Source organism: Engraulis encrasicolus, chromosome 18, assembly GCF_034702125.1.
Source record: "Engraulis encrasicolus isolate BLACKSEA-1 chromosome 18, IST_EnEncr_1.0, whole genome shotgun sequence".
NCBI lineage: Eukaryota > Metazoa > Chordata > Actinopteri > Clupeiformes > Engraulidae > Engraulis > Engraulis encrasicolus.
In genome coordinates this window covers 48,229,910-48,256,730 of record NC_085874.1, presented here as the reverse complement: position 1 = coordinate 48,256,730, position 26,821 = coordinate 48,229,910, and the positions used below count along the sequence as shown (strand labels likewise).

Sequence of the window (26,821 nt, the reverse complement as noted above, 5' to 3'; positions counted from 1 at the left end):
TCGAGAGCTACTGCCGGTCAGTGCGTGGCGCCGGTTAGTGTGTGGCCTTTGCTCCACTTTAGGAGTCACGGCCTTTAGGGTAGTGATTCTCAAACTGTGGGCCAGGGCCCACTGGTGGGCTGCGAAGGTATTCCAAGTGGGCCTTGAAATCATTTTCTAAAAAATCAAAATAACATTTTTGTGTAGGTTACTGTTGATTTATTTGAGTTTTATTGTTTGTCGGGTCATAGTTGGGCCCCGAACATTTGTTTGCATTTCAGGTGGGCCCCAAGTTGGAAAAGGTTGAGAGCCCCTGCTTTACAGTTCACGGCAACACTACAATATCGCAACAGTAAGCACGAGGCATGTGCTGTCCATTCTACTGTATGTCAACATTGCAACAAGCAACATATGCTGAGTCAAGTGTCCTACTTTGTGGCTATGTTTGTAGACATACTATATTTACACATGACTTAGTGGTTCTTAACCCTGGGGGTGCGGTTAAGAACCACTGTGTTAGCACATACATTGCATTACGTTACACTTAGCTGACACTTTTTATCCAAAGCGACTTACAGTCTCTGGACTAATGTGGGATCAGGTACCTTGCTCAAGGGCACTGAAGCCATGGACCAAGGTGGGAAGAATTGATGATGGGATTTCGAACCTCCAGCCTTCTGAAATGAAGTCCCTAACCACTGAACCATAGCTTCCACACACAAAATGTGGACTGCTTCATCCTTGCCTTTGCGCAGGTGGCCATGCTAATCTTCTCTGTATCAAATCCAATTTTAATTAGTTACACTACATTTGCACTGATTTAACTACTAATGTAACATAACATTTCAAATCCACTCTCACTCTGCCTTATCACAGCAATACCTGCTGAGGTCTGCAAATGGTTTGGGTATAGACATTCTGTATTGTGCATCAAGTGAAGAGAAAATCCGAAGTGCTCAGGGAATTGTTCAGAAAAAATCTTGAAGGTGCTCTTTGGTGTTGGGGAAAAAACAATATCTTGTCAAAAAAGGAGTCCAAGGCACTCTTCTTGTGGAAAAATATTAAAAAGCCTTTATTGAAACATGGCTAAAAGTTTTAAAACATGGGAGCTCCCATGTTTTAAAACTTTTAGCCATGTTTCAATAAAGGCTTTTTAATATTTTTCCACAAGAAGATTTTGTATTGTGCTTTTGGTCTGCTAGACTCCAGATGTTTGTAGACATGCTGTGTTTGCAGAGATATTTGCAGAGATACAATTTATTTCCATTTTACATGTACTGTATTTGTTTTAGATTTAATGTTTTAGAAATATTCCAGACATTATTAGCCAGTAGTTTCTGATCTGATGTCCTGACCTGTAGTAAACTGATGATAATGATGATAATGATGATGATGATGATGATAAGGATGATGCAATAACCTCACACGCACACACAAACACATGCATGCACGCACGCACGCACGCATGCACGCACGCACGCACACGCACACACACACACACACACACACACACACACACACACACACACACACAGCATGATGCCAGGGACACAATGTTTACCAACACCTGTGCTGCTAACACATGTGGTAATGAGCCCCCCTGCTGCTGAGGAAGGTGTGGGAGTGTGGGTGAGCCCCCTCCCTCTCTGTCTCCCTCCTTGTCTGTGTGTGTCTTTCAACTGTAGAATGGCCTGTGTGTATGTGTGTGTGTGTGTGTGTGTGTGTGTGTGTGTGTGTGTGTGTGTGTGTGTGTGTGTGTGTGTGTGTGTGTGTGTGTGTGTGTGTGTGTGTGTGTGTGTGTGCGTGTGTGCTTGTGTGTGTGTGCGTGCGCGAGCGTGCCTGCGTGTGCATGCCAGTGTGCTTTTGGAAAGGTTGCATCATGTTTGGAGGTGACGACCCGCCGTGGCTCAATCGGCTGGGCACTCGACTGCTACACCGACGACCTGAGTTGGGACTCACTAATTCGACGCCCTTTCTGTACTTACCACTTACGTCATACGACCCTAACCCTAACCCTAACCCTAACCCTAACCCTAACCTTAACCCTAACCTTAAATCGCTTGTTTGAAATGTTTGATTACCATGTGACGTACCACGTAAGTACCGAGAGGGCGTCAAACTAGTGGGTCCTGACCTGAGTTAGATTCCGGTCCCGGTTCCGGTCATTTTTCGAGCCCTCCCCTTCTCTCTCTCCCTGCTAATATCCTGTCACTCTTCACTCTACTTGTCTCTGTCATAATGCTTTTGTTGACTTTACTTTATTATTCTATTGTATTTTATCTTATTTTCATGTCAGGGACTACAGATGCAAACTAGCCTAAGGCTAACTCTGGTGCAGTGCATGCTATGGAAACATGATTGAGAGAGACACAATGGTGGCACGGAATGTACTGTATTTGCAAACGAAGCATATGGGTGGGAGACGTGACGCCTTGTTTTTTCGTAACATTGGTTAAAAACCTTCAAAACTGTTATTTTCCTTTAAAAAACAAATGTCAATGAAAGAAGATGTGGTACATTATGTTTCATATTAGTCTTAGATGAGAAGAAACATTTTTGTTAAGATTTATGTAAAGGTTTATATGTCAAATTTCCTGCGGTGTGACTAGGCCAACTACAAGGGTCTTAAAGACTGGCTCCTAACCAGTCAGTACCTCAGTTATTGGAGAGTGCTGTGGAAGTTTAAGGTGACTCTTAACCTCTTAATATGTCTTCATATTGCAATCTTTCTGTCTCGCAATGCTTAGGTTCATTTTATGGTGTCCTGTGGTGTGACTGCTCTTATAGGAGGGAAAAAAAGTGTTTTTATTAATGAAAACCCATATTAAGATTAAACACAATATCATTATCAAGTTAGCATGAGCTCAGATGTCAGTCATGTATACAAAAGGATTAAAATGGCCATAATGCAGTGAATTCCCTGTGGTGTGACTCCATTTTCCTGCGGTGTGACATGCCTATGCTATGTGTTGATGCAGGGCACATTTTCCCAAAAATGGCAAAATTAAGGTGAAATTACACAGACCACTAAGTGCTTTATTTTTTTCAAATTTTTTCCAATTTTTATCCATCATTTTTTTCAGGAATTTGAAAAACTTTTTTTTTTTGGCGTTAGGCCCTTAAACATCAACCACCCAGAGGCACAAGGCACATTGCATGAATCAATCACTGGATAACACATTAGTGAAAGAAGAGTCCAGTCTTTATTGCCAGTGTGACAATGAGCTTCACGCTTTTCTTAAACCAGGGATAAAACAGGGCATATATCACGGGGTTGACCATGGAGTTGAGGAAGAAGAGGGTCAGCAGGGTGTTCACCACACGGTCGTACGACTGGGCCAAGGCGTCCGTTAGCATCATGCAGACGTAGTACGGGATCAGGCAGACCAAGAACACTGACACCAGGATCCCCAGCACTCTGGCTGCCTTGCTCTCTAGCCGCACTGAGTAGCCTCTACTGCTGCCGTTGCTGCTACTGTTGCTGGTGTTGTGGTGGTGGTGGTGGACGTCCAGTCTCTTCCTGTCCCGCTGCGCTGCTCTTATGAGCACCGCGTGCCTCCTGGCAATGAGGTAGTCCACGCGTCATTAACGTATATCACACATTTACCTGGGCATTTGCTCTGAAAGTTTCCATTGAAGTAAAGAAGGGCGCAGTTATAGATGAAGGATATAATCCACATGTGTAGTACGACAATAAACGCTACGAAGAGGGAAACCTTCTTAGAGTAGACGAAGGGATTGCTCAAGGCAAGGTAACGGTCTACGGCAATGAGGGAAATATTGTAAACAGATACAGACGTTAACTGGAAGTTAATCGTGTTGTACAGGGCACAAAAGCTTGACCCAAAGAGTGAGCAAGACTCAATCAAAATCATGGAATGTACTGGCATCACAAATAAACCCACAAGACAGTCCGAAATAGCCAGAGACATAATGAGGACATTAGTTGGCGTATGTAGTTGCTTGAAATGATACACTGCTATTATCACCAGGAGGTTTCCACACACAGTGAAGAGCACAATAGCTGCAGCAACGGTGTACAGCGATACATACATTGCCATGGATGAATATATCTGCAAACATGTAGAGTTGATGGACATCAGGCAATCACCTGTTATGTTGCTGACTTCCTTCAGAATCATTGATCCTGATATTTGACTGTTGAACTTCATGAATTCTATATAGATAAAAAAGAAAATTCGAAATGGGCATTTGGCTTTGTATCGCATCATTGACATTGAAACAGACACACAGATAACCTTGCTGCTTTGGCATGTGAAACGTCCTTCACATGTTAACATGTTGTTAAAATGTCACATACATTTATACACCAAAAATGCAACTCCCTTTGATGAGTCATGTGATGTACCAGTGGACTGTGATTGGTTTTCGGTCTGTGTACCTGTACAGCTATGGTCCACTGCAGAGGTATAGTTCAAAACATATTCCAATGCAACATTCCATTCTATTTATTTATTACATTCCAAGGTAACATTCCAAAAACCTCATATTCCAATGCAAAATGTTCTTGCATCATACGGTACATTTTCTTTCATCTGTTGGGGAGTGGTGAGAGATCTGCCCAATGGCAGAATATCATTTTTAACCTTCTTGTAGTCATCAGTACTTACCTTTAGTTTACACAGAGGTATGTGTTTGACCAAGGTCTGGCTCTAGACATGAACAGATATCAATGCCCCGATTAATAGTGTGATATGAATTGTCAGAAAAAAACAGCTCCCGTAGGAATTTTGTGCTTTTTGTTGTTTCATTTGGTTTATTTGGGGTCCTACAATGTAAAAATGATGGGTTTCAAATGTTCTGACCCCCTTATACCCCTCCTTTAGGGGGCGCTCTCTGGCCCTGGTGGTCAGTATAGCTACCGAACCCATACTTATTTTCTGATTTTGGACTGGGTGATGTATGGGTCTAAGGCTTCCAAAAATCATTGGCTACAAATTGGTGGCGCACCCTGGCTGATGCGCATGAAATACAAAAAGGCCCCTGTTAAAGATTAAAAAAGGTTGTGGCCCTACCGTGGCTGATATGGTAGGGCACACGTTTACCACTCGGTCGACCCGGGTTCGATTCCCGGTCCCGGTCCTTTGCCGGTCCTTCCCCATATCTCTCTCCCAGCTCACTGCCTCTCTCTCCTTCACTATCCTGTCTCACAAAAAACAATAAAGGCTGAAAAGCCCCCCAAAATACTTCTAACCTCAGAAGAGGAGGGCATGGGTTTCTACAATGAAATAAAACAAGCAAATAGAAACTGAGTAGCTGAGCTTTTTCTTGAACTTAAATACAAACAGTTGATACAAAAGGGGCAAAGTGCAGAATATACGCTATTCTGATAGGTGTAACAGACCCGTCCAAAGACCAGAAGGAGACCAGGGGTTCAGCTGCTCGATTTATTGTCTGCATTCATGAAAACAAATACACTTATGACCAGGGCATCCGTCACTCGACTGCAACTACTCCAGCGTGGGGCGATCTAGCTGGCTACAATTCAGAGTAACAAAATGGCAGACATACAGCGAGCATACTGAAGTTTCATTAAAGTTAAGAGAACAATCATAGGTCTTACACAATTTACAACAACGTACCTGCATTCATGAAAACAAATACACTTATGACCAGGGCATCCGTCACTCGACTGCAACTACTGCAATATGATTAAAAGAAGAAATACAGAATCAGGACCTTGGTTTCACACCATGCTGCACATCATAGCAGGGTACAAAGCATGTGAACACAGAAACACGACAGCTCGATTTATAACAAGTTTACATCGAGTTGAAACATTACTTTTTCAGAGAATCATTTAATACTGTTTATCTACATTCATATTCAGGAAAGGACTCGTAGTCACAGCGCATCCATTCAATAAAATAGAATGTTTTACCCGGAGCGCTACTTAACACTGCTTACCTCCAGCGTGGGGCGATCTAGCTGGAGGTACGGAGGGCGCAAGCACCCAAGAGGCACGAACGCGAAAAGCAGTCGTGAAGGCCCATGGTCAACTAAGATGAATGCGGTACAACATGCAAAATAATTCCAAAAACCAATAACATTGTGAAAACAGAAAACAGATTTTGTGAGGATTCACTTAATACAAAAAGAGTATATCTTAACTCCGTTACATATGTCATGCCATAGAATAAGCTACCTGCCAAATTAGCTAGTAACACTGAAATTGTTACCAGCCACAGCCAAGTTTTACCAGCATTTGGCCGGTTGGCAGGTGCCAGTGTCAAGCCCTGGTACATACTGTACAGTACGACCTTACTGTTGCAATAGTGGAGTGTTGCCTTAGGACAGCGGTTCCCAAACATGATCTCCGAAAATTAGGGACACAAAATCCGTGTCCTGGAGCACGGATTTTGCCAAAATTCTGTGCTTTTGGATACAAAATTATTTTCCGTGATGGACACACAGAAGTGCTCTCTCTATACTTCCACTGTTTTATGTTTCCACAGTCTTGTGTTTTCTCAGGATTTTTCTAATTTCAAATATTATTCTCAAAAAAAAAAAAAATTCTTACTGACACTTTAGGGTTAGGGATTGTTTTGGTCTGGGCACAGCTAGTATTCTTACATTCATTATATGAATTTGATAGCCTATCAACCCATTGGAAAAGATATTTCTCAAAAATATGTCTTTAATGACAGGTTAAGGTGAGGGAATGTTTTGGTCAGGCACAACTTCAATTGTTATAGCATTATTTCGTTTAGGATTGGCATTTGGTATGTATTTTCTAATGATAGAGTTAACACAGTGCTGTGGGAATATAGAAAGCACTTCCACGTGCCCATCACGCAAAACAATTCCGTGTCCAGGAGCACTGAATTTTGGCAAAATCCGTGCTCCTGGACACAGATTTTGTGTCCTTAACATCCGTGTCCAGGAGCACGGAATTTTTGAAGATCAGGCTGGGTTCCCAAACTTTTCCCCCTGCGCACCCCCTTTTACATTTCAATGTGGTTCGCGCACCCCCTAAGCGAATGTTGCACGCACCACAGTTTGGGAAACCCTGCCTTAGAACATTTGTTTTGTGGCCACCAGGTGAAGGATGACAAATACCAAATGAGGGCCGTGACCCCTAAAGTGGTGCAAAGGCCACACACTAACCTACAGTAGCTCTCAAAAGGGGCCTCAATCTGTACAAAGCGTGTTTACACACATAAAAGGCAATGTAAGTTCAAGGTCAAGTGTACTTTATTTTCAAAAATACATTTTTTTTTATTTACACACACACACACACACACACACACACACACACACACACACACACACACACACGCACGCACGCACGCACACACACACACACACACACACACACACACACACACACACACCAACACACACACACAGACACACACACAGTATGTAATAAGAGGAATAACTTACAGATGGACAATAAATAGGTGAAGTAGTGTGGATGCTGTGTATGTATGGTAGGTGCAAAGAGTGCAAGTGGCGCGGTGGAACAAAATCATGGAAAGTTCTCCAGTGTCCTTGCAATGTGGTCATTTGGCTTTCTTCAGTGTATTGATGAAACTGATGGAACAGTGTGAAGTGTACAGGTCCTGAATGGCTGGTAGGGGTGACCTGATGATTTTTCTGCCTTCCTCACCATCCTCTGTAGTGCCTTGTGTGACTGCAGCTAGACAGTCGCTGTGCCAGACAGAGAAGCTGCTGGTCAGGATGCTCAAAACTGTTATCTGTCGTAGTCCCTCAATGATGGAACAAACTTCCAGGCAGCAAGACTAAGGTAATTTCTATCAACCTCCAAGTAAAGCAAGTAAAGGCCCTTCTCTTTCACTACTATTTAGTGCACTGACGCCTGAGCCCCAGACTCAGAATCGACTCTAAGGCATGTTTTGTGTGTGTGTGTGTGTGTGTGTGTGTGTGCGTGCATGCGTGTGTGTAACAAACATTTTTCTTCTCTACGCTTAGCAAAATATTTTCGTTCACATCAAAGGCAAATACGCATAAATATGCGGCTGAAAGCTGTCATAAATACATTATGCCTGTGTGCCGTAAGTAGAGCCATTCAAGTCTCCGTTTACCTCTGTTTACATACAAACGCTAACGGGAGATTTTAAAAAAATCTCCACTTTTGTTTTTTTTGAGTTTTTTTGGAGCTTCGTTTTATAGAGGGAAAACCTTCGTTTGTTTGTCTGCGTATATCAAAATACCCGGGTATAACAGCACCTAAAACATTATACACTTGTCACTATAACCCTAGGGTTAGGGTTAAAGGGACACTGTGTGAGATTTTTTGTTTATTTCCAGAATTCATGCTGCCCATTCACCAATGTTACCTTTTTCATGAATACTTACCACCACCATCAAATTCTAAGTATTCATTATGACTGGAAAAATTGCACTTTTCATACATGAAAAGGGGGATCTTCTCCATTGAATTTCCAAAAAATAGCCATTTTTAGCTGCAAAAATGACTGTACTTGGACTAGAAAATATTTGTTTATTACTTAGTAAACTTCCATGGAAAGATCAAACTTTGGGAATAGGCAGCACAGTTGCAACGAGCAGCATAGTTGCAGTAGGACCTACCTAACCAGCAAGAAATGGTTTTTTTTTAGAAAAAATATTTGAAATTAGAAAAATCCTGAAAACACAAGACTGTGGAAACATAGAGCTGTGGGAGTATAGAGAGAGCACTTCCGTGTGTCCATCACGGAAAATAATTCTGTGTCCAGGAGCACAGAATTTTGGCAAAATCCGTGCTCCTGGACACGGATTTTGTGTCCTTAACATCCGTGTCCAGGAGCACGGAATTTTTGGAGATCATGTTTATTTTTTCCTCAGTTTTAACAGTTTACCAAGCGTCCCAACTTCACCGGAGTTGGGGTTTGTATTTCTGATCTGATATCTTGACCTGCAGTTAACTGATGATGAGAATGATGATGATGATGATGATGATAATGGTGATGATGGTGATGAGGATGATGATGATGATGATGATGATGGTGATGCAACCGGCAAACATGTGCGCACACAGACAGATGCATGTACGCACGCATGCGTGTGTGTGTGTGTGTGTGTGTGTTTGCGTGTGTGTGTGTGTGTGTGTGCGTGCATGTGTGCGTGTGTGTCTTTGCAAAGGTTGCATCATGTTTGGAGGTGGCACACATACCGATCAATCACCTGGGGTGCATCTCTGGAAAGAGTTGCTAACTATGTTAGCTACCTTGTTCGTTGCAATGCAATTTCCCACTGTCAACCACCGAAGTTGCTCACTGCTCACAACTGCGCTTTCCAGAGATGCACCCCTGATCTCCTTGCAATGGCAGGCCTGCTTAGTCTTATTTTAATCTACATGTGGAATAGGTAGACTATGGAATAGCGGCCGACGAGGTGTCCCGATATCAAGGGAAATAATGGACGAGGCGGAGCGTTCTAACAGCCCGACGGCGCAGCCGAAGGGCTGTTCGCTTCGCCAAGTCCATTTTCCCTTGATATCGGGACACCTCGAAGGCCACTATTCCGCTTATCACCCGGTTACCAGCATTTAAGTATTAATTTATTAATATGTTGATCTAAGAAAATAGATTAACCCCTGCGCTTAGTACGTTGCTATGGGCACCACTTCCTAATCTAGTGAGACGTGCCTCTAACGGTGGCATGTAAGGACGCGCGCAGAACGTTGGGGTGACTTGACAACCAAATGCGATAGAATTGACGACTGGGTTTTTGACTTGACAACCAGATGCGATAGAATTAGTAACAGGGTCTTGACTAGACAACCAGATGCGATAGAACTAACGACGCGGTCTTGACTAGACAACCAGATGCGATAGAATTAGTAACGGCACTTCGCCAGAAAGTTAGAAAAGAAGCAATTTAGACACCCGCACGCACGCATGACATCATAGGTGTCCTGCTACCGGGGAATAAAGGACACCTGCTCAGCCAATCAGAAGACATTCCGTCTGCTCACCGGGTGATAAGTAAGGGATAACGGCCGACGAGGTGACAGGTTATACGAAATTAATGGCGAGGCGGCGGCTCCGAAGTTTGGCGACGCGCGCAGCGCGGAGACAAAGTTGCCTCCGCCAAGCCATTAATTTCTATAACCGGTCGACCTCGAAGGCCGTTATCCCGCTTATCTGCCGTTATGGTGGGGTACTTTTTAATCTATTATCGTCTGTAAAGTTGTAGGAACCATGTTCTATCAAGATAGAATGTTGCTGTGCGGGCGTCCAACTTGACGCGCCTAGAATCTTCGTTTGGTAGCCTGCCGACGCTGTGATTATTTAATTTTCCTTTGGCCCTATACTACGGTGGGATGGAAGTTTAAAAACAAAAACTTGCGAAGCATTTCTATGCTGAATCGACACATGTCGCATTACGTGTCTATTTCCCCCTGCTGATCATCACAGGCTACCTGTCAACTTCGTGCGTAAAAGAGAGAGAGATAGAGAAAGAGAGAGAGAGATTCCCAACGCTAGGGTCATTTTTAATAACTCTCCCCTTTCCCCTTTCACACGTGTTCCTTCCCCACAAGAGGAGAGTAGCCTAATTTTTTAAACGTTTTTTTAGACGTTTTCAGATCAATACCAAAGGGAAGGCAGCGGGAAATAGCCTACATTTTAAAAACCATGGGAGTGGAGCAGATGACGAGGTGACTCGTTTCGATACAATTGATGGCGAGGCAGGTGCTTAGAATTTCGGTACAGGGTATTTTTGCCATGTATTGCTGGGCCTATCTGTAAATTTGTAACCTGAATTATGCCAACTGCAGAAAAATTTAGTGCGCACGTAATCAGGCGCGCCTCTGTCAGATGCATGTAGTAGAACTTTTACGGCGCCCGACTTGACAACCAAATGCGATAGAACTGACGACTGGCTCTTGGCTTGACAACCAAATGCGATAGAATTAACGACTGACTCTTGACTTGATAAACAAATGCGATAGAACTAACGACTGGGTTTTGGCCATAGCAACCTACAGTTTAGAATTAGTAACCTAACTTAGTCGCACGTTTGACGCCTTACAGGTTATAGGGAATTAGTTGCAACCCCATCAGCCAATCAGAAAAGAGGATTCTGTTGCGTAGGCAGATAAAATAGAATAGAATACAGTAGAATAGACTTTATCGTCATGCCAGCATGAAAATTGCCCTTGGTCTCACTGTATAAAAAACACAAATAGACATTGAAAAAAAAAAAACATACAAGATGTTGCGTCCATCCCCTCTCCAACCACCCCTCCCAGCATAAACATCACATACAAGTCAGGTATTAGCTCCTTAATCCTCTCTAGCTCTTCCATTGCTTCTCGACAATGGAACTTGTATTTGGTATAATAGAGTATTTTGTAGATGTTTCTCCTTGTAATGTGTGCTCTATAGTCAGAGGCGATTCTAGTGTCAAAGGGGCCCCAAGCAAAAGTCCAAAGCAATGAACATTTGAAACAAATTGCCTCTATTGTAGTTTGAAGCTGAGCTGTTTTTCACCATCTAGTAGCTGGGGGCCCCAAGCGGCTGCCTGCCTTGCCTGGTGATAAGATGCGCCTCTGTCTATAGTGCAGTTCGAATTCAGAGTGAAGAGGATGGCTATCATCAACTAAAATGTTCATATAAAATGTTCAACTGCAGTCCTGTATAGCTTACTAGATAGTCCAGTGGTTTTTGGCATTATCCTATGATCTTTCCTGCCATTTGCACCACTCTGGACAGACTGTTCTTGTTGAGTAGGGTGAGGTGGCCATACCAAACTGAAATGTTATAGGTAACTTTTACCCTTCATTTTCCCCTTTAATAAAGTTACTCTTACTTACTCTTACTTAGGACACTTTCTATCAGGTTCCATATGTCCTCTCCAAGACGTTGCAGCTTACTCCAAAGCCTGATTAAAAACAACCTTTGATTGGCCTTTTTACATAGGTATCAACATTTTCTGTGAAGTTAAGCTTGCAGTCAACATATGTGCCTAAATATTTAAAACAGCTGACAATTGCAACATTTTGGTAAGAAATTAAGAGTGCTGATAGAACACCATAGTTGAGAATTAGCCCCTTGGTTTTACAAATTGTACATTAAACAGACACTGTGCAGGAAATGGTCAAAAAAGGTACTGCAACTATGCTGCTCATTGAAACTGGGCTGCCTATTGCCAAATTTGATCTTTACATGAAAGTTTACTAAGTAATGAACACATATTTGTTAGTGTGGTCCAAGTACAGTCATTTTTGCAGCAAAAAATGGCTATTTTTGGAAATTCAAAATGGCGGACCATGGGGAAGATCCCCCTTTTTATGTAAGAAAAGTGCAATTTTTCCAGTCATAGTGAACATTTAGAATTTAATGGTGGTGGTAAGTATTAATGAAAAGGTAACACTAGTGAATGGGCAGCATGAATTCTGGAAATAAACAACTAAAAATCTCACACAGTGTCCCTTTAAGAATGAACTAGTGTTACATTTCTCTAGCTTAAAAACATGATCCACATTGTCAGATATGCTGTCTTTCTGATAAAAGACTCCCACTAGAGCCATATCATCAGCTTATCTCACTAAATTGAAATCATTGTGGTGCAGTGATATTTCATTTGTGTGCTCGGAGAACAACACAGGGTAAGGGACAGACAGCATCCGTGTTGAGGACTAGCTCATCTTAGATTAAGGTGCTGTCTCCACGTAGCAGGATATTTTTTTTAGCAGGGTTTTTTTTTTCTCTTGGTTAGGTGTAAACGCAACATGTGGATAAAAATAAATCCTCCATTGTAACAAATGCGTTTCAGCCCTCTCATCAGGATTATTTTTTATACTTTTTATACCTGGATTTTAAATATCTGCTACGTGGAAACGGAAGGCCAAAACCAATGCAAAACCAATGCAACCAGGAGAAAAAAATATCCACATATAAAAATATCCAGCTATGTGGAAACAGCACCTTAGTCAACATATAACATTATGTAGGCCTACTGTACTTACACTTAACCCTAACCCTAACCAAAGAAATTCAACAGAAGAACAATCTCTCGGGGGAAATGCATTGGCCACGATGTTGTACGGGGGCGTTGACTGAGGACACGAGTGGATGGAAAATTAACTCCCTTGCGCATGGTCATTGGTCAGTGGGTGTGATGGATACAATTTCCGTACTCCCTTGCGCATGGTCAGTGGGGGCGACACCATGATTTATAATTTGTGGCCAAATTAACTGCAGCTGTTGGTCAGCAGTAATTGCTGGTGGTAATTAAGGACAGCTGACAAACATTCACGCTGTCCTATGACCTGTTCCACACTCCGACCCTCACGGAAGTGGCATTGCATGCTTCCCTGATGCTTCCAATACTGACTGTAGAAGAAGAATAACATTTCCATACTCCCCTCGCCATCATTTCGTACTACGCTGTTATGACGTGAGTAAGCCCTCCTATCTATTTATCTCTCCTTGCTGTAGGCTACCTAATAAATGTAACAGGGATGGTAAAATCTGCTTGTTGGCACCCTCTTGAGGACTGCTTGTGTAGTGCACTCTGTGGAGACTTGGGCCACACATTGCATTGCATTACACTTGGCACTTGGCAAACAATTTTATCCCAAGTGATGTGCATCAGTGGACATAACCATAGCATACCACACTTGCATATGTGAAGTGCACAGGAAATATATAGAATCAACCCGTTAACCTTAGGGGCTATTTTTTGATGTTTTTTTTAGGTTTTGCACAACGTTCCTGTGCCCGCATACTTTGACCTATCATGAAGTGATTGGTACCATTTGAAAGTAAAGACTCTGTAGAATCCACAGGAAGTGACAGAAAGATTTTGTAATGTACTGTCAAGGACTTTGAACATCTTTTTTTTTCTCCCTGAAAAGCGGTTATAGAAACCCTGGGAAATGACCACATTTCAGCAGTTTAGCTGATACAGCCCATCTTCAGGTTGATGTTATGACAGATTGAAAGTTAAGCTTGGATCACTAGGAGCTCTGTCTTGGACAGGTTCAACTGCAGGAGTTGTGTTCCTTCATCCATGTTGACAAGAAGTCAGTGAGGCAGGTTGATATGTGTGTCGAAACCTTGTAGTCATGATGCAGCTGGAAAGACATACATCTGGCTGTCATCAGCAGTGATAGGAGACAGTGGTGTTGTAGTCTACTTTTTTATGGTGGGTATACTGTATATTTGAGCATTTTTTAAAGTGGGTATACAGTATATATTTGTGCTATTCAAAACAATGGATCAATCAATTTTAAGTGGGTATACTGAAATCCCTGAAATGTTGAAGTGGGTATACTCTGTATACCCGCGTTCTACGTAGACTACACCACTGATATAGGAGAACCCGCATGTTCGAATGACATCTCCCAGGGAGGTGGGTGGTGTATATGTAATGGAGCGCTGCTCCTTTAAGGGAAGTCTGACGCTGCGGCACACGTCACCACGCCGCTCGTAGAGGCTTATGGGAAGTCTCTTCATAAACACTGCCAGTGGCTAGTATTCGGTAAGCCTGCAAAGTTCCCCTTTGCGCGTTTCATCGCCACCGGCGAATGCTGTGGTTGCTTCTCCCCTCGCCGTCGAGAGGAGTGCGGTGTCCAGTTCAGATCTAGGAGATGTGGACCATTTCTTGTCCTCGTGAGTATGTGGACCATTTCTTGTCGCTGTTTATGTGCTAGCCAGCAGCTAGTGGCTAACTTCGCGTCTGCTGTTCTATAGGTTGTGATTCCAACTTGGCGTCTCTTACTTGGCTAGAGTGATCTCTTGCTTCTCCACTGGCAAGGACTTCGGTGGACAATACCAACGGTTACCTTGCGCCTTTCCCGTCTCCTGCACGCCGGTATGTATTATAGTGGGTTAGCTTGTGCCTTTACCCAGCCCTGACTGTTTGTTTTCGTACCATGGTTGCTAACGACGGCCATTATTATGGTTTCAGCGTGTGGTCGCTACCGGCGCCTCGGCCGTGTACCTCTGTATTGGCACTCCGACTGTGAGAATCGCGCATCGGTGCACCCTCATCTCCGGGTAAGGTAACCTCTCGGCAGCAGAATCGTGTGATAGTGGGTGTCCTGCTAGCTTGGCTAACGCTCTCCTCCTCCCTCGCAGGTTGTATCCGTGTGGCCGTGGTCAGACACACCACGCGTTTAGGTGCACGAGCGGCGACTTTTAGCCCCGGTTGTGTGGTGCCTCTGGAAGTCGGGAACCCGTATTTCGGCTGCTGCTCCGGCCTCGGAAATTGGACATTCGTGTGTGTGTGTGCGTGGGCGCGCTTTGGTTCAGTGTGTGTGTGTGTGTGTGTGTGTGTGTGTGTGGGCGCTCGGCTCGGTGTGAGCTGGTGTGTGAGCCATTCCACAGTGTGTGTGCGTGTGCGTACGCTGGTGCGTGTGAGTGTGTGTGTGTAGGTAGTGTGGGGATACCTAGGGGACTGCACTGAGCTGAGCCTCTGGCATTGGTTTACCTCATGTTTTGATTTCGTTTTCTTTCGTTTGCTGTGCCTAATTTCCCTTTTTTTATTATTTCATTCAATTATCTAATTTCTAATTTAACTGCATGTGCTTATTGGATTTTGATTTATTTTGCATGGTTGGCTGTGATTTCTTCTTGTTTCTGTTTGCCGTGAATTATTTCTGTTTGTTGTGAACTATTTCTTTACTTTTCTTTTGTTAATTCTGAGGTGTGCCATTGGCCCTAATGTGTTAGCCGTGCCAGCCCCTAGTGGCACAGTCTGACAACCTGAGTGTGGGTTCTAAGGCCTTAGGCCTACCAGGTGTGTTGTTTAGTGTGAATTAGCGAACATACTTTGGGGCAGGTGTTTACAGATCCGCGGGTGTGGTGGCAGCACGCCCACCCCTGCACTTTACGAATTGTGAGTAACTTTTTATATTTATTACAGAGAGTGACCAACATATTTTTATACTGAAAATAATAATAAAGATTTGAATTATAAATTGTCACCACTGTCTCTGCCTCCATTGTGCACGAACCTGTGTTTGCCTGGTAATCTATTGTGCGGGTACATTGTGTGTTGGTCCGGGGTATCTGTAACTACCCCTAATTCATTTCCTCCGGGGGCTCCACCCCCGGGGGTGGCGTAGTCGAACTACTTCCTGTAACGGTCTCGCCCACTACATATACATAGTGAACAGAAGGGGTTATGGTTAGGGATGTTTTTGTGTTGTCTTGGCACAGACCAAATATTACATCAACAATATAGTCAGTTACACACTGTAAAAAATGAAGCTACCCGGCTGGGAAATTTCCATAAAAAAATCAAGATGCATGATTTTTATATGCATCTATGGCTTAATAGATTGCACAAATGTATTTCCCTCCCAAAAATTATAGACATTTACAATAATAAATAACACACAAAGTCTACCTTGAAAAAATTAGACATCCAGCCCAATTTCTCGCTACAAAATAGGGGGAGCTGAAGTTCAATGGGACTCTCGGTCAACGGTCTGTTGATGCTGTCACAGAGGAAAGGATAAGTGTATGAAGAGCTCTTTTCCAAAATGATATATATACATTTTATAGAATGTTGGGGAATTAACATTTCTGTATTGGGCATTCCATTGAAATGCATTGTTTTAGAGGTTTTAAAGTATGTTCTCAAAACATTTGAATGACAAGAATTCACACATAGAGGACCTCTAGTCAATTCCAATACTAAAATGGAAAAAGTCAAAAATGGTGGATATAGTGTTTTGGAAAAGAACTCTTCGTATGTAAAGTAGACTGTACGCATGGCCCAAATGGCCCTAAATGCTGACATGGCAGATTTAACAGACATAGTAGTCAGGGATTGACATTAAATTTTTTGCTTGCCAGCCACTCTGGCTAGTGGTTTTCCCGAGTCACTAGTCATTCAGCTATTCTACTAGCCACAAATTTGTAATGTTTTTTTTTTTTCCCTTTATCATGACGCTGTACATACAGCCTCAGAAGATGAGGTGCTAAAGCAAGAAGATGAGTGCACAGCATTCTACATGGGAATAAATCAAACAAATAGAGACTGAGTAACTGATCGTTTTCTTGAACTTGAATATAAACAATTGATACACAATGGGTAAACTGCAGAATATAGGCTATTCTGAAACGTCATACCATAGAATAAGTTACCTGCCAAATTGGCTAGTGATACTGAAATTATTACCAGCCACAGCCAAGTTTTACCAGCATTTGGCCGGTTGGCTGGTGCCAGTATCAAGCCCTGAGTAGTGCTGTTACACTATTTTTGTTGTGTTGTCTTAAGGATGAGAAGAGGGGAGGAGGAAATACTAATCCCTCAGCGTTGTTGTCAAATGTCACCATAAATATCTGGATCCTTTACACATCGAGCTTTAGAGAGCCTCTCCTCTCCTCTCCTCTCCAAGGTATAGGCACAAGAGAACAGGTGTAATTTTCTTTTGAAACACACACTGACTTGAATTTGACTTGATTTATTTCCTCTCTTTTAGAATTGCACATTGTCCTAAAACATGTGTTATATGTGTTATTATGCATATACATTGGAGTGCTTTATAATTACATGCTAATATAATGTGCAGCATATGCAATGTCTTAAATAATAGTATAATGTGATGTGATGTTGTTATTGTAATAGTATTGTATTTTGTAACCAGAAATGCATATTGCATAGCACTGTTATAACCAGTGGCGCGCACAGACATTTTGGGGGGCAAGTGCTATGACATAATAATATAATATAATATAATATAATATAATATAATATAATATACGCCCATTATAATTAAATCGTCAAGCATTTCCTTGTGATCATGTCAACAAGTACCACCATACATTCTACAAGAAAACAGACTTTGAAAAGTGCATTTCTTGTCATTGTCATGTATGGCATAGGGGTAAGTGTTTTTAGCACCACCTCTTCCCTGTGCCATGCCTATGGTTGTCACCCAGGGACAGCGCGAGGGGGGCATGAAAGGTTTGGATAATTCCAAGGGCCCGGTTTTGACAGTGGGCCCTTTGAAGTCAATTCGTATTCAGAAAGAAAACTCTTTCATGGGGACCAAGAGTCAACTTCATAGTTGTGATACTGCACTATATAGGCCCACAGTACTATACTGTATATACATGTTGTATTGTATTGTGTATTGTATGGTACCTTTGTTGTTAAAGGACCAGTTCTGTCAATTTCAACATGCAGTTGTAATGCTCACTCTACCCTGGACTTGTCAGTACCTGAGGTTTTTGTTTAGTTTTTTTTTCTTCTGCCTTTTCCGAGGTCTTGGTCATTGTAATGGGGGCAGCGCTTTGTTTACATTTCAAAAAAACATTTTTATTTATTCCCAAAAACATCCAAAAGGTTATACAACATCAGCAGACAACTAGCAAACAGCGGTACCTTTTGGGAAAATATTTGGATTACACCTATGTTAATTTTCTTTTAAATGTAAACAAACGCTGCCCCCATTAGAATAGTTCATATCTCGGAAAGGGCTTAGCCGAAAAATGTGGCATCACCGGGTACTGACAAGTCAAGGGTAGCGTGAGTAATACAACAGCATATTGAAACTGACTGAACTGGTCCTTTAACTAGTGTTTATAGGCCTACTATATATTCAGGGCTCTCGGGGCCAAATGCTGGTGAAAATTCAGCTTGGCTGGCAGAAAAGAAAACTTACTAGCCACTTAAACTAAGATTAACATCTAATAGTGAAATCAGTAGGCTATTATTTATAGCCCTGTTTGTGTTTATTTCTAGGCCAGAAGCCTGACGTGATGTCACAGACGAGCAGCGGCATCATCACGATGACCAACTCAACGCCTCCCGCCGTCGTCGACGTCGACGTTGTCACCCTCTGCTTCGAAGGCGTCAAAAACTCCTGCGTCAAGTCCACCTACCCGCTGGTCATTCGCGTGCCTCTCTACTGCGCCCTGGTGGCCGCGGTGGGCCTGACGGTGCTGGGCAACCTGCTGGTGATCGTGGCCGTGCTCCACTTCAAGCAGCTCCACACCCCCACCAACTACCTGATCCTGTCCCTGGCCCTGGCGGACCTGCTGGTGGGGGTGGTGGTCATGCCCCCCAGCGTGGTGCGGGTGGTCGAGTCCTGCTGGTACTGGGGGGCCCTCTTCTGCAAAGTGCACAACAGCACGTCCATGATGTGTTGCACGGCCTCCATCGTCAACCTCACCATGATCTCCATCGACCGCTACTACGCCATATGCCAGCCGCTGTTGTACAGGACGAAGATCAGCGTGTCGGTCGTGCTGGTGATGGACTCCGTCACGTGGATCGTCGCCGCACTGTTTGGGTTCGGGGTGGTCTTCCTGGAGTTGAACCTCATAGGCATACGGAACTTGTACGACATGCTCGCTTGCGACGGCAGCTGCATTTTCTTGCACAGTTTGGTTTCGGGCGCGCTGTCTGCGCTGGTGTCTTTTTACCTGCCAGGCGTGATCATGGCCTGCATATATCTCAAGATATTTGTGCTTGCACGTGCACAGCTAAAGGCCATTCACTCTGTAAACACGCAGGCTAACGGGGCTCCGTCCATATCCAAAACGGAAAGAAAAGCCACCAAAACTCTGATCATTATCATGGGGGCCTTCATAGCATCCTGGATTCCCTTCTTCCTTGTTTTTAATATTGACGCGTATTTTGGATACGCGAGTCCACCAGTAGTATTAGAAATTTTTGGCTGGGTAGGTTACTTAAACTCCACGGTCAATCCTTTGGTGTATGCCTACTTCTACCGCTGGTTTAGGCAAGCGTTTCAAATCATAATGTCAGGCAAAATCTTCCAGCAGCATTCGTCCAGAATCGCACTAATCTCAGATTGACAAGCCTGTGTCCCTAATAATAATAATAATAATAATAATAATAATAATAATAATAATAATAATAATAATAATAATAATGATACATACATAGATAGGCCTACATACATACATACACATAAATAGCCTACCAGGGCTTGACATTAACTTTTTCACCCACCGGCCAATGTGGCTAGTGATTTTCCCAAGTCACTAGCCATTCAGCCTTTCTACTAGCCATAAATTTGATATTGTTTGTTCAGGTGCCAGTGTCAAGCCCTGTAGCCTACATACTGTGTACATACATAGGCTACTGTGAACATACATACAGAAATGCATACAGTATGTATATACATGTTTTATATAGCACTAGTGTATATAATATACTGTAAAATGACAATGTGTTCACTTCACTTTATGCACATGTACACTGTATGTAGAGGTTTTGACTGACTGTATAAATAAATATTATTAATGAAATGCATAATATGACATCCTGTGATTATGCACTTTTGTATTTGAGTCTACGTAGTAACACTTATCTGTCTTGATGGACTTGAAAAGTAGTGATCCAATCACACGGACATTATGTAATGCTTTGGCAGAATATTTAATTGCAATGCAACCATATTTTAGGCCCAGATGATATGTTAAATGTTTAAAACAATCAAAACAATCAAACAACTGTGTGCACACTTTGTAACAAAAAGGATGGGTTCGCTTCTGTGTGACAAATGTTTAAGGAAAACCTAAATAAAAGTTAAAATCTGAAGCACGTGTTTTAATCATCAAAACACATTCTAAGAATGTAACTGTCTACTTCTTGTCAACTCAGCAACTTTCCATGTTGCTTCATTATTATTCATGCAAGATGTCAAAATCGCTAGTCAACACATACAAGTGTACTTTTCCATTTTTATGTATGGACTTTGTGGGTCTGTAAGGGTAGTATAGCTTTGTAAAGACAATTGCACACATCCTGTGAAGGGTGGACTGAAATACAAATTAATTTCATGGAATATCTTTAAAAAGGCCACATTCTTCCTGGCCTACTGTGGTAGTGAACACTAGATCCAGCCTATCAGAAACCCTTGCCTGGAGTGGCCTAATCATAGACATAATGAACTCCCAGAGATCCCTTGCACACACAAGTAAACTTATACCAATAGAGTTGATTCTGATTTCGATAACACTGCATGTCTACAACAATAAATAAGCAAGCATCATTCTGATACTGATACTGTAGTAAACATCCTAACAGCATGACAATCTATACGATTTCTCCACTTTAGCAGATTCGAGACGATCTTGTACTCGATTCCACGATTCTCATGTGGCATCCTATGACAGTTCCACACTACAGTTCACTGAGAGTGGCCCATTCTTTCACAAATGCAAGCCAAGGTGCTTTATTTTATAAACCTGTAGCCAGGCCTAATGATTAAGTCACCTGATTCTGATCATTTGAATGGGTGAGTGAATAGGCTACTTTTCATAATACATGGGTTTACCATTTGCAAACAATCCCTGGCTGCGCGACCCTAACTGTGCACTGTTCAACCTCCCGGAAACGGCTGTCGGTCAAAAGTGAGCTCACGTGGATGGCTGTGTAGCTGCCGTTCCCAAACTTTTCCCCCTACGCACCCCCTTTTACATTTCAATGTGGTTCGCGCACCCCCTAAGCAAATGTTGCACAGCCGCACATTTTGGGCAATCCTCATTTCCCATCGACCTTACGTTTTTTCTGCCATCATTACAATGGAACTTGTTGCATTACAAGTCTAGGAGTTATAAATTACACTTCAGATGGATCCTTCAAGCATACAATTCATCGAACAATTAAAACTACCCGACGTTCATTAATATTGGATAAAAAAACACACATATCCACCATTGCTCTATTCAGCTCGCACCACAGTTTGGGAAACCCTAGTGTAGCATCTTGACCTTCCTCACAATACGAATGTTTGTAGGCCTAAACAAGAAAAACCCATGTAGAGTGATTTTAAATCCTATATTATGTAGTCCCATAATGCACACTGTCTTACCAATGGAGCGCTATAATAGTCATTGCAAATATAGAACACTATACCAGAGAGTAGAGAGAGAGAGAGGTTCCATTGGCCCATTGTTTCCAGGTTCTACTGTCGCAAGGGGGAGGGGGGGGATCACAGACTTCTATTATAAGTATAATTTTATTAATAGCATGGTATATTTGCCATACTTACCGATCACCAGTTCCATTTGAACTTGTGTTGGTGTTTTTATGACAATCAAGTGTTTCTGTGTCGACCAGTTCCACAGCTGAAAACAGGGTTCAATATTTCTGCTGGGGACGCCATGTCATATTCGGGTGGGAGGGGCGGGACATGTCTTGAAGTGTCTGTTTGTGGATTGGCCGGTGATGTCGACCTATCAGCAATGTAGCTCAACGTTGTCAGGGTGATTATTATATTTCCGCATTTTTGGGGCGGAAGTAAATCAGCCGCGGTTGCTTCAAAACCGTTGAATGGAGTTCTATCGAACTCCGCAGTCCAGTTATACTATACACGTCAGTGGGAGGGATTCAATGCTAGGAGTATTATGACACGCACCTTTAGGCAGACCGGAACCTGGTCACGTTAGGTGCCCATAGCAACCTATTACATTGGTATATCTCTATACTTAAAGAATCTCTGACTATACTATGACATTACACAGGGCCATTAGTAATACATTACAACTTGGTTGCCATTCTGGTAACCGCAAGTAACACTTTATTTTAGGGACACATCTATTAGCACTAATACATACAATGTTAGTGCCTGCATTAGTAACTTGTAAGGCATGTACTAAGCAAACGCTAAGGCCTACTAGGTCCTTACTAAGGTTAAATTGGTAATAAATCCCTTATTGTGCATGAACAAGACATTTGCGAATACATGCCTAACAAATGTTTGATTTTGCTTTGCACATGCCTTACAAGTTACTTATACAGGGACATTGTATTTATTAGTGCTAATTGATGTGTCCCTAAAATAAAGTGTTGCCACAGCAACTTTATAACAGGGGCTGTGGCTCAACAGGATGAATTAGCCTTTTCTATTCTCTTAACATATCTTTTCATGCTGTGGTTTGCATAATAATTCAGTCTTTGTTTCATTTCTTTATCTCTCATTCCTCATGTGGGCCATTTGGTGAGGATATTTTTATGTTTTTTTTGGCCTTTGTTTCAGATAGGACAGTGAAGAGCGACAGGAAGCGAATGTGGAGAGAGAGATGGGCTAGGGATGGCAAATGACCCAGGCCGGATTCGAACCCTGGGTGCAACCCCTGGGCATGCAAGGGTTGGGGGTTGGGGGGTGGGTGTGCTTAGTGCGCTGTGCCACAGCCCCCCCTGTTGGTGAGAAGAGTGCAGGTCTGTCTCCCTGGAGGATAAAGCCCTGCTGCTGTGAATATAAATGCATGTATGTCCCCTTCAGGTCACCTTGCTGCTCTTTACTGACAAAGGTTACATTGACTGACTTACTCTTGGCACCGGTCAGTATATGACTGAGGTTAAGTGTTGAGTAAGTCTCTCTCTCTCTCTCTCTCTCTCTCTCTCTCAGTGGTTTATCACTTTGTAGCCAACTCTGTATATGCGATGCACTTTGTGATTCTCAGGGTATACTTTACTTATGTGAACTCACTTTTTTCCAGTATTGTGTTTGTCCTGACAGAGAAGCATCTGTCTCAATCTTAATTTTGTGTTGTATCAAGAGCTGTAGTAGCTGTGGCAGATTTGTCACTCTCATACAGGTTTATCACAACACAGAACATACTGTAGTAGGCCAGTGGTTCTTAACCTGGGGTGCGGGCACCCCCTGGGGGTGCGCCAGAGATTTTAAGGGGTGCGCGGAATTTTGTTTGTGTTGAGGTTGTGACCAAAATTCTGCTTCCAAACGTTATAATTAGGCCAACTCAACACCAAATTAAAACGTGTTTTGGTCCCCATATAAAGTCATTAAAGTATTGATTAATGTCTAAAGCTAGAATTATTGTAATTAAACACTCAAATATTTTTTTAGTGCGTATACACGCGTGACGCGTAGACGCTTAGGTTGGGGGTGCGCGGCTTTTCTTGGGCACAGGTTAGGGGGTGCTTCAAGAAAAAAAGGTTAAGAACCACTCTAGTAGGCTATGTCACAACACCCACTGCGAAAAGGAATCTTGGTCAGCTCATTTTTCTAGTTTCAAGTAAAAAAAATATATCAGGTAAATAGCAAGAGGGCCTTCCTTTCAGCTACTAGAACTTTTAGACTATTTAGACTTGTTTTCATACATTTGTCCATGCAGCAAGTATTTGTTTTCTTGATTAGATTTTTAAAAACTTGTTAGTAATGTGTAAAAATGTGATCAAGAAAAAATAACCTGCTCCATGGACAAATGTCTAAATAGTCTAAAAGTTCTACAGTACGTAGTAGTTCAAAACCTCTAGTTATCACCATTGAATTTGAGATTACATTAGATTACATGCTTTTTACTTGAAACTAGAAAATAAACTTGCTATGATTTCGTGTTTTGCAGTGAGTGCAGCAGGGCCACCGCTAGGCATAAGCAGAGTATGCAGAGCGCTAAGGGCCTTAACCACTATCCCCCCAAAATTGGGGACTCCTGAATTGAGATCGACTAAAAAAAAGTGTTATTACTATTATTATTTAATAATGACGGGGGCCTTCTGACCATTTACGGTTAGGGCCTCCAAAACCTTAGCAGCGGCCCTGGAGTGCAGCATGGGTGCAGGCCGGTACTCAAGTAGCATTGGACACTGCTTAATGTGCTACGCGTAGGCTAATGCTCGGTGCTCAAGATTAATTATTCTCCTTCTACTATTTTACGAACACATATGTCCGAACACAACTTTCATTTACTCTGGGATTTTGGTAACACTTTAGAAAAGGGTTTACATGTTTACATGCCACTGAAACATGCCAAATGACTATCTGTATAAGTGACCACTTATGAGACCTATTAGCCTAGTTGGCCTTTATTATTGTTGTTATATCAATAAGTTCTTATTGGCTGTGAACTTTGAAGAAATTTGTGAATACAAGAATACACTAATGGCTCTTTTCGACTGCCGGTTTTCTGGTAGGCCTACAGCTCGACACAGCGCAACTCGTCCGCCACATTTTGCTTTACAATTGAGCTGTGTCGAGCCTATTCGAAAAGCAAAAAGTGGCAGCCGAGTCGTACTGTGTCGAGCTGTAGGCCTACCAGAAAAACGGCAGTGGAAAAGAGGCAAAATACACAAATACACAAATAATTGACACTCAAAGTAACGTCCCTGTGCACAACCACTGTCCAGGTGCTAGTGATGTGCAGTAAGAGTAATCCAAGCAGACCTAAATGAAGGATGAATCACTGCACACTGGTATCTTTGCTGGTAGTTTATTTGGTGAACAACGCGTTTCGCTGTTGCTTCATCAGGTTCACTCTCTCACACAAATAATTGAGTTTGCTTAAATAAAACGTGACTTTTATTTCGTCCTCTCTGACAGGTGAAAAGCAGCCTTGTCTGATCTGATGGACGTGAGGAGCAGCACCGATCACGTTCCTCTCTGCCACGAGTCCCTCAACGGCTCGTGTCCAAAGTCCACCTACCCGGCCGCCTTCCGCGTTCCTCTCTACGTCTTCTTCGGCTCCTCCGTGGTGTTGACGGTCGTGGGCAACCTGCTGGTGATCGTCACCGTCGTGCACTTCAAGCAGCTCCACACCCCCACCAACTACCTCATCCTCTCCCTGGCCGTGTCGGATCTGCTGCTGGGCGGGTTCGTCATACCCCCCAGCATGGTCAGATCCGTAGAGTCCTGCTGGTACTTCGGAGAGTGGTTTTGCAAGGTGCACACCGGCACGTACGTCATGTGCTGCACCGCTTCCATTCTGAACCTCTCTCTGATCTCCATCGACCGCTACTACGCCATCGGCTATCCTCTGCAGTACAGCGTGAGGGTCACAGGCAGGGCGGCGATGGTCATGATCTGCGTCAGCTGGGGTATCTCCGCCGTGGTTGGTTTTGGGATGGTGTTTCTGGAGCTAAACATCGTGGGTATCGACGAGGAGTTTTACAACAGCGTCGCCTGCACGGGCGGCTGTGTGTTGTTACAGAGTGTCGCGTCGAGCACCGTGTCCTCGCTGTTATCCTTTTACATCCCCGGTTTGATCATGCTTTGCATTTATCTGAAAATATATCTCATCGCGCAGCAACAAGCGCGGTCTATTCACGGCAAACACGCGCAGGGAAAGCCGTCCGCTGCCGCTGCTGCCGTGAGCAAAATGGAAAGGAAGGCCACGAAGACCCTGGCTATTATAATGGGGGTCTTCCTCTCGTTCTGGCTGCCATTTTTTCTCTGCAACATCATCGATCCTCTCTCTGGCTACTCGATTCCTCCGCTATGGTTTGACATGGTCGTGTGGATTGGCTATTTCAACTCCACATGTAACCCTGTTGTGTATGCTTTGTTTTACAGCTGGTTTAGGAAAGCGTTTAGAATCATTTTACTTGGTAAAGTCTTTCAGAATGATTCATCAAAATTAAATTTGTTTACAGAGTGATTCTTTTTAACAATAAATGGGAGGCGATGCGCACACCAATGTTGTTGTTGTTTTTTTTTGTTTTTTTTAAACAGTGTACAGTACAAAAAACGTTTGGTGTATTTGTATACTGTGTAAATAGTGAGATGTATACAGTGGCTGTCCCCACCGGCACTAGCCACATCTGAGTACGCAGTTGTCACAAGGCCTTAAATTCACACACAGCCCTTTGACTCTACAGTATAAGGTGCCAGGTGGCCACCGATCCACGGCCATGTGTCCATAACAGGATAATAGTATAGGTGGTAGGCCTATGAACATTTACGCCAACAGTATGTTAAACACCCCTATACCAGAGGTGAGGAAACTTTTTCATTCAAAGGGACACTTCAATTTGTATTAAGCCCTTAGCCTTTAGTGAAGATGGTCACCTTTACAACACGGACACCACCATCACTAAGTCCCCTGAAAATATATCTTAATTGTATTGAAGATGTAATTTGATTATTTTACAAAACATGTCATGTTTCATGTGAAAC

General features: G+C 42.9%; 2 protein-coding genes, 1 long non-coding RNA gene and 1 pseudogene across 3 annotated transcripts; 3 read left to right on the top strand and 1 right to left on the bottom strand.

The window, feature by feature from the left end:
- Window positions 1-2,302: 2,302 nt before the first annotated feature.
- Window positions 2,303-4,151, bottom strand: LOC134468279 (trace amine-associated receptor 1-like; annotated as a pseudogene).
- A 10,195-nt stretch (window positions 4,152-14,346) lies between these two features.
- LOC134468683 (uncharacterized) lies at window positions 14,347-15,904 on the top strand. Its single transcript, XR_010038887.1, has 2 exons — window positions 14,347-14,790; window positions 14,887-15,904. It is a non-coding gene; the product is annotated as an uncharacterized LOC134468683 (long non-coding RNA).
- A 2,788-nt stretch (window positions 15,905-18,692) lies between these two features.
- Window positions 18,693-19,827, top strand: LOC134468278 (trace amine-associated receptor 1-like). The gene has a single exon (XM_063222221.1). It carries the CDS (start codon window positions 18,693-18,695, stop codon window positions 19,752-19,754), a length of 1,062 nt encoding a protein of 353 aa, XP_063078291.1. The 3' UTR covers window positions 19,755-19,827.
- A 5,334-nt stretch (window positions 19,828-25,161) lies between these two features.
- Window positions 25,162-26,303, top strand: LOC134468682 (trace amine-associated receptor 1-like). Its single transcript, XM_063222572.1, has one exon. It carries the CDS (start codon window positions 25,275-25,277, stop codon window positions 26,301-26,303), a length of 1,029 nt encoding a protein of 342 aa, XP_063078642.1. The 5' UTR covers window positions 25,162-25,274.
- The last annotated feature ends 518 nt before the right edge of the window (window positions 26,304-26,821 follow it).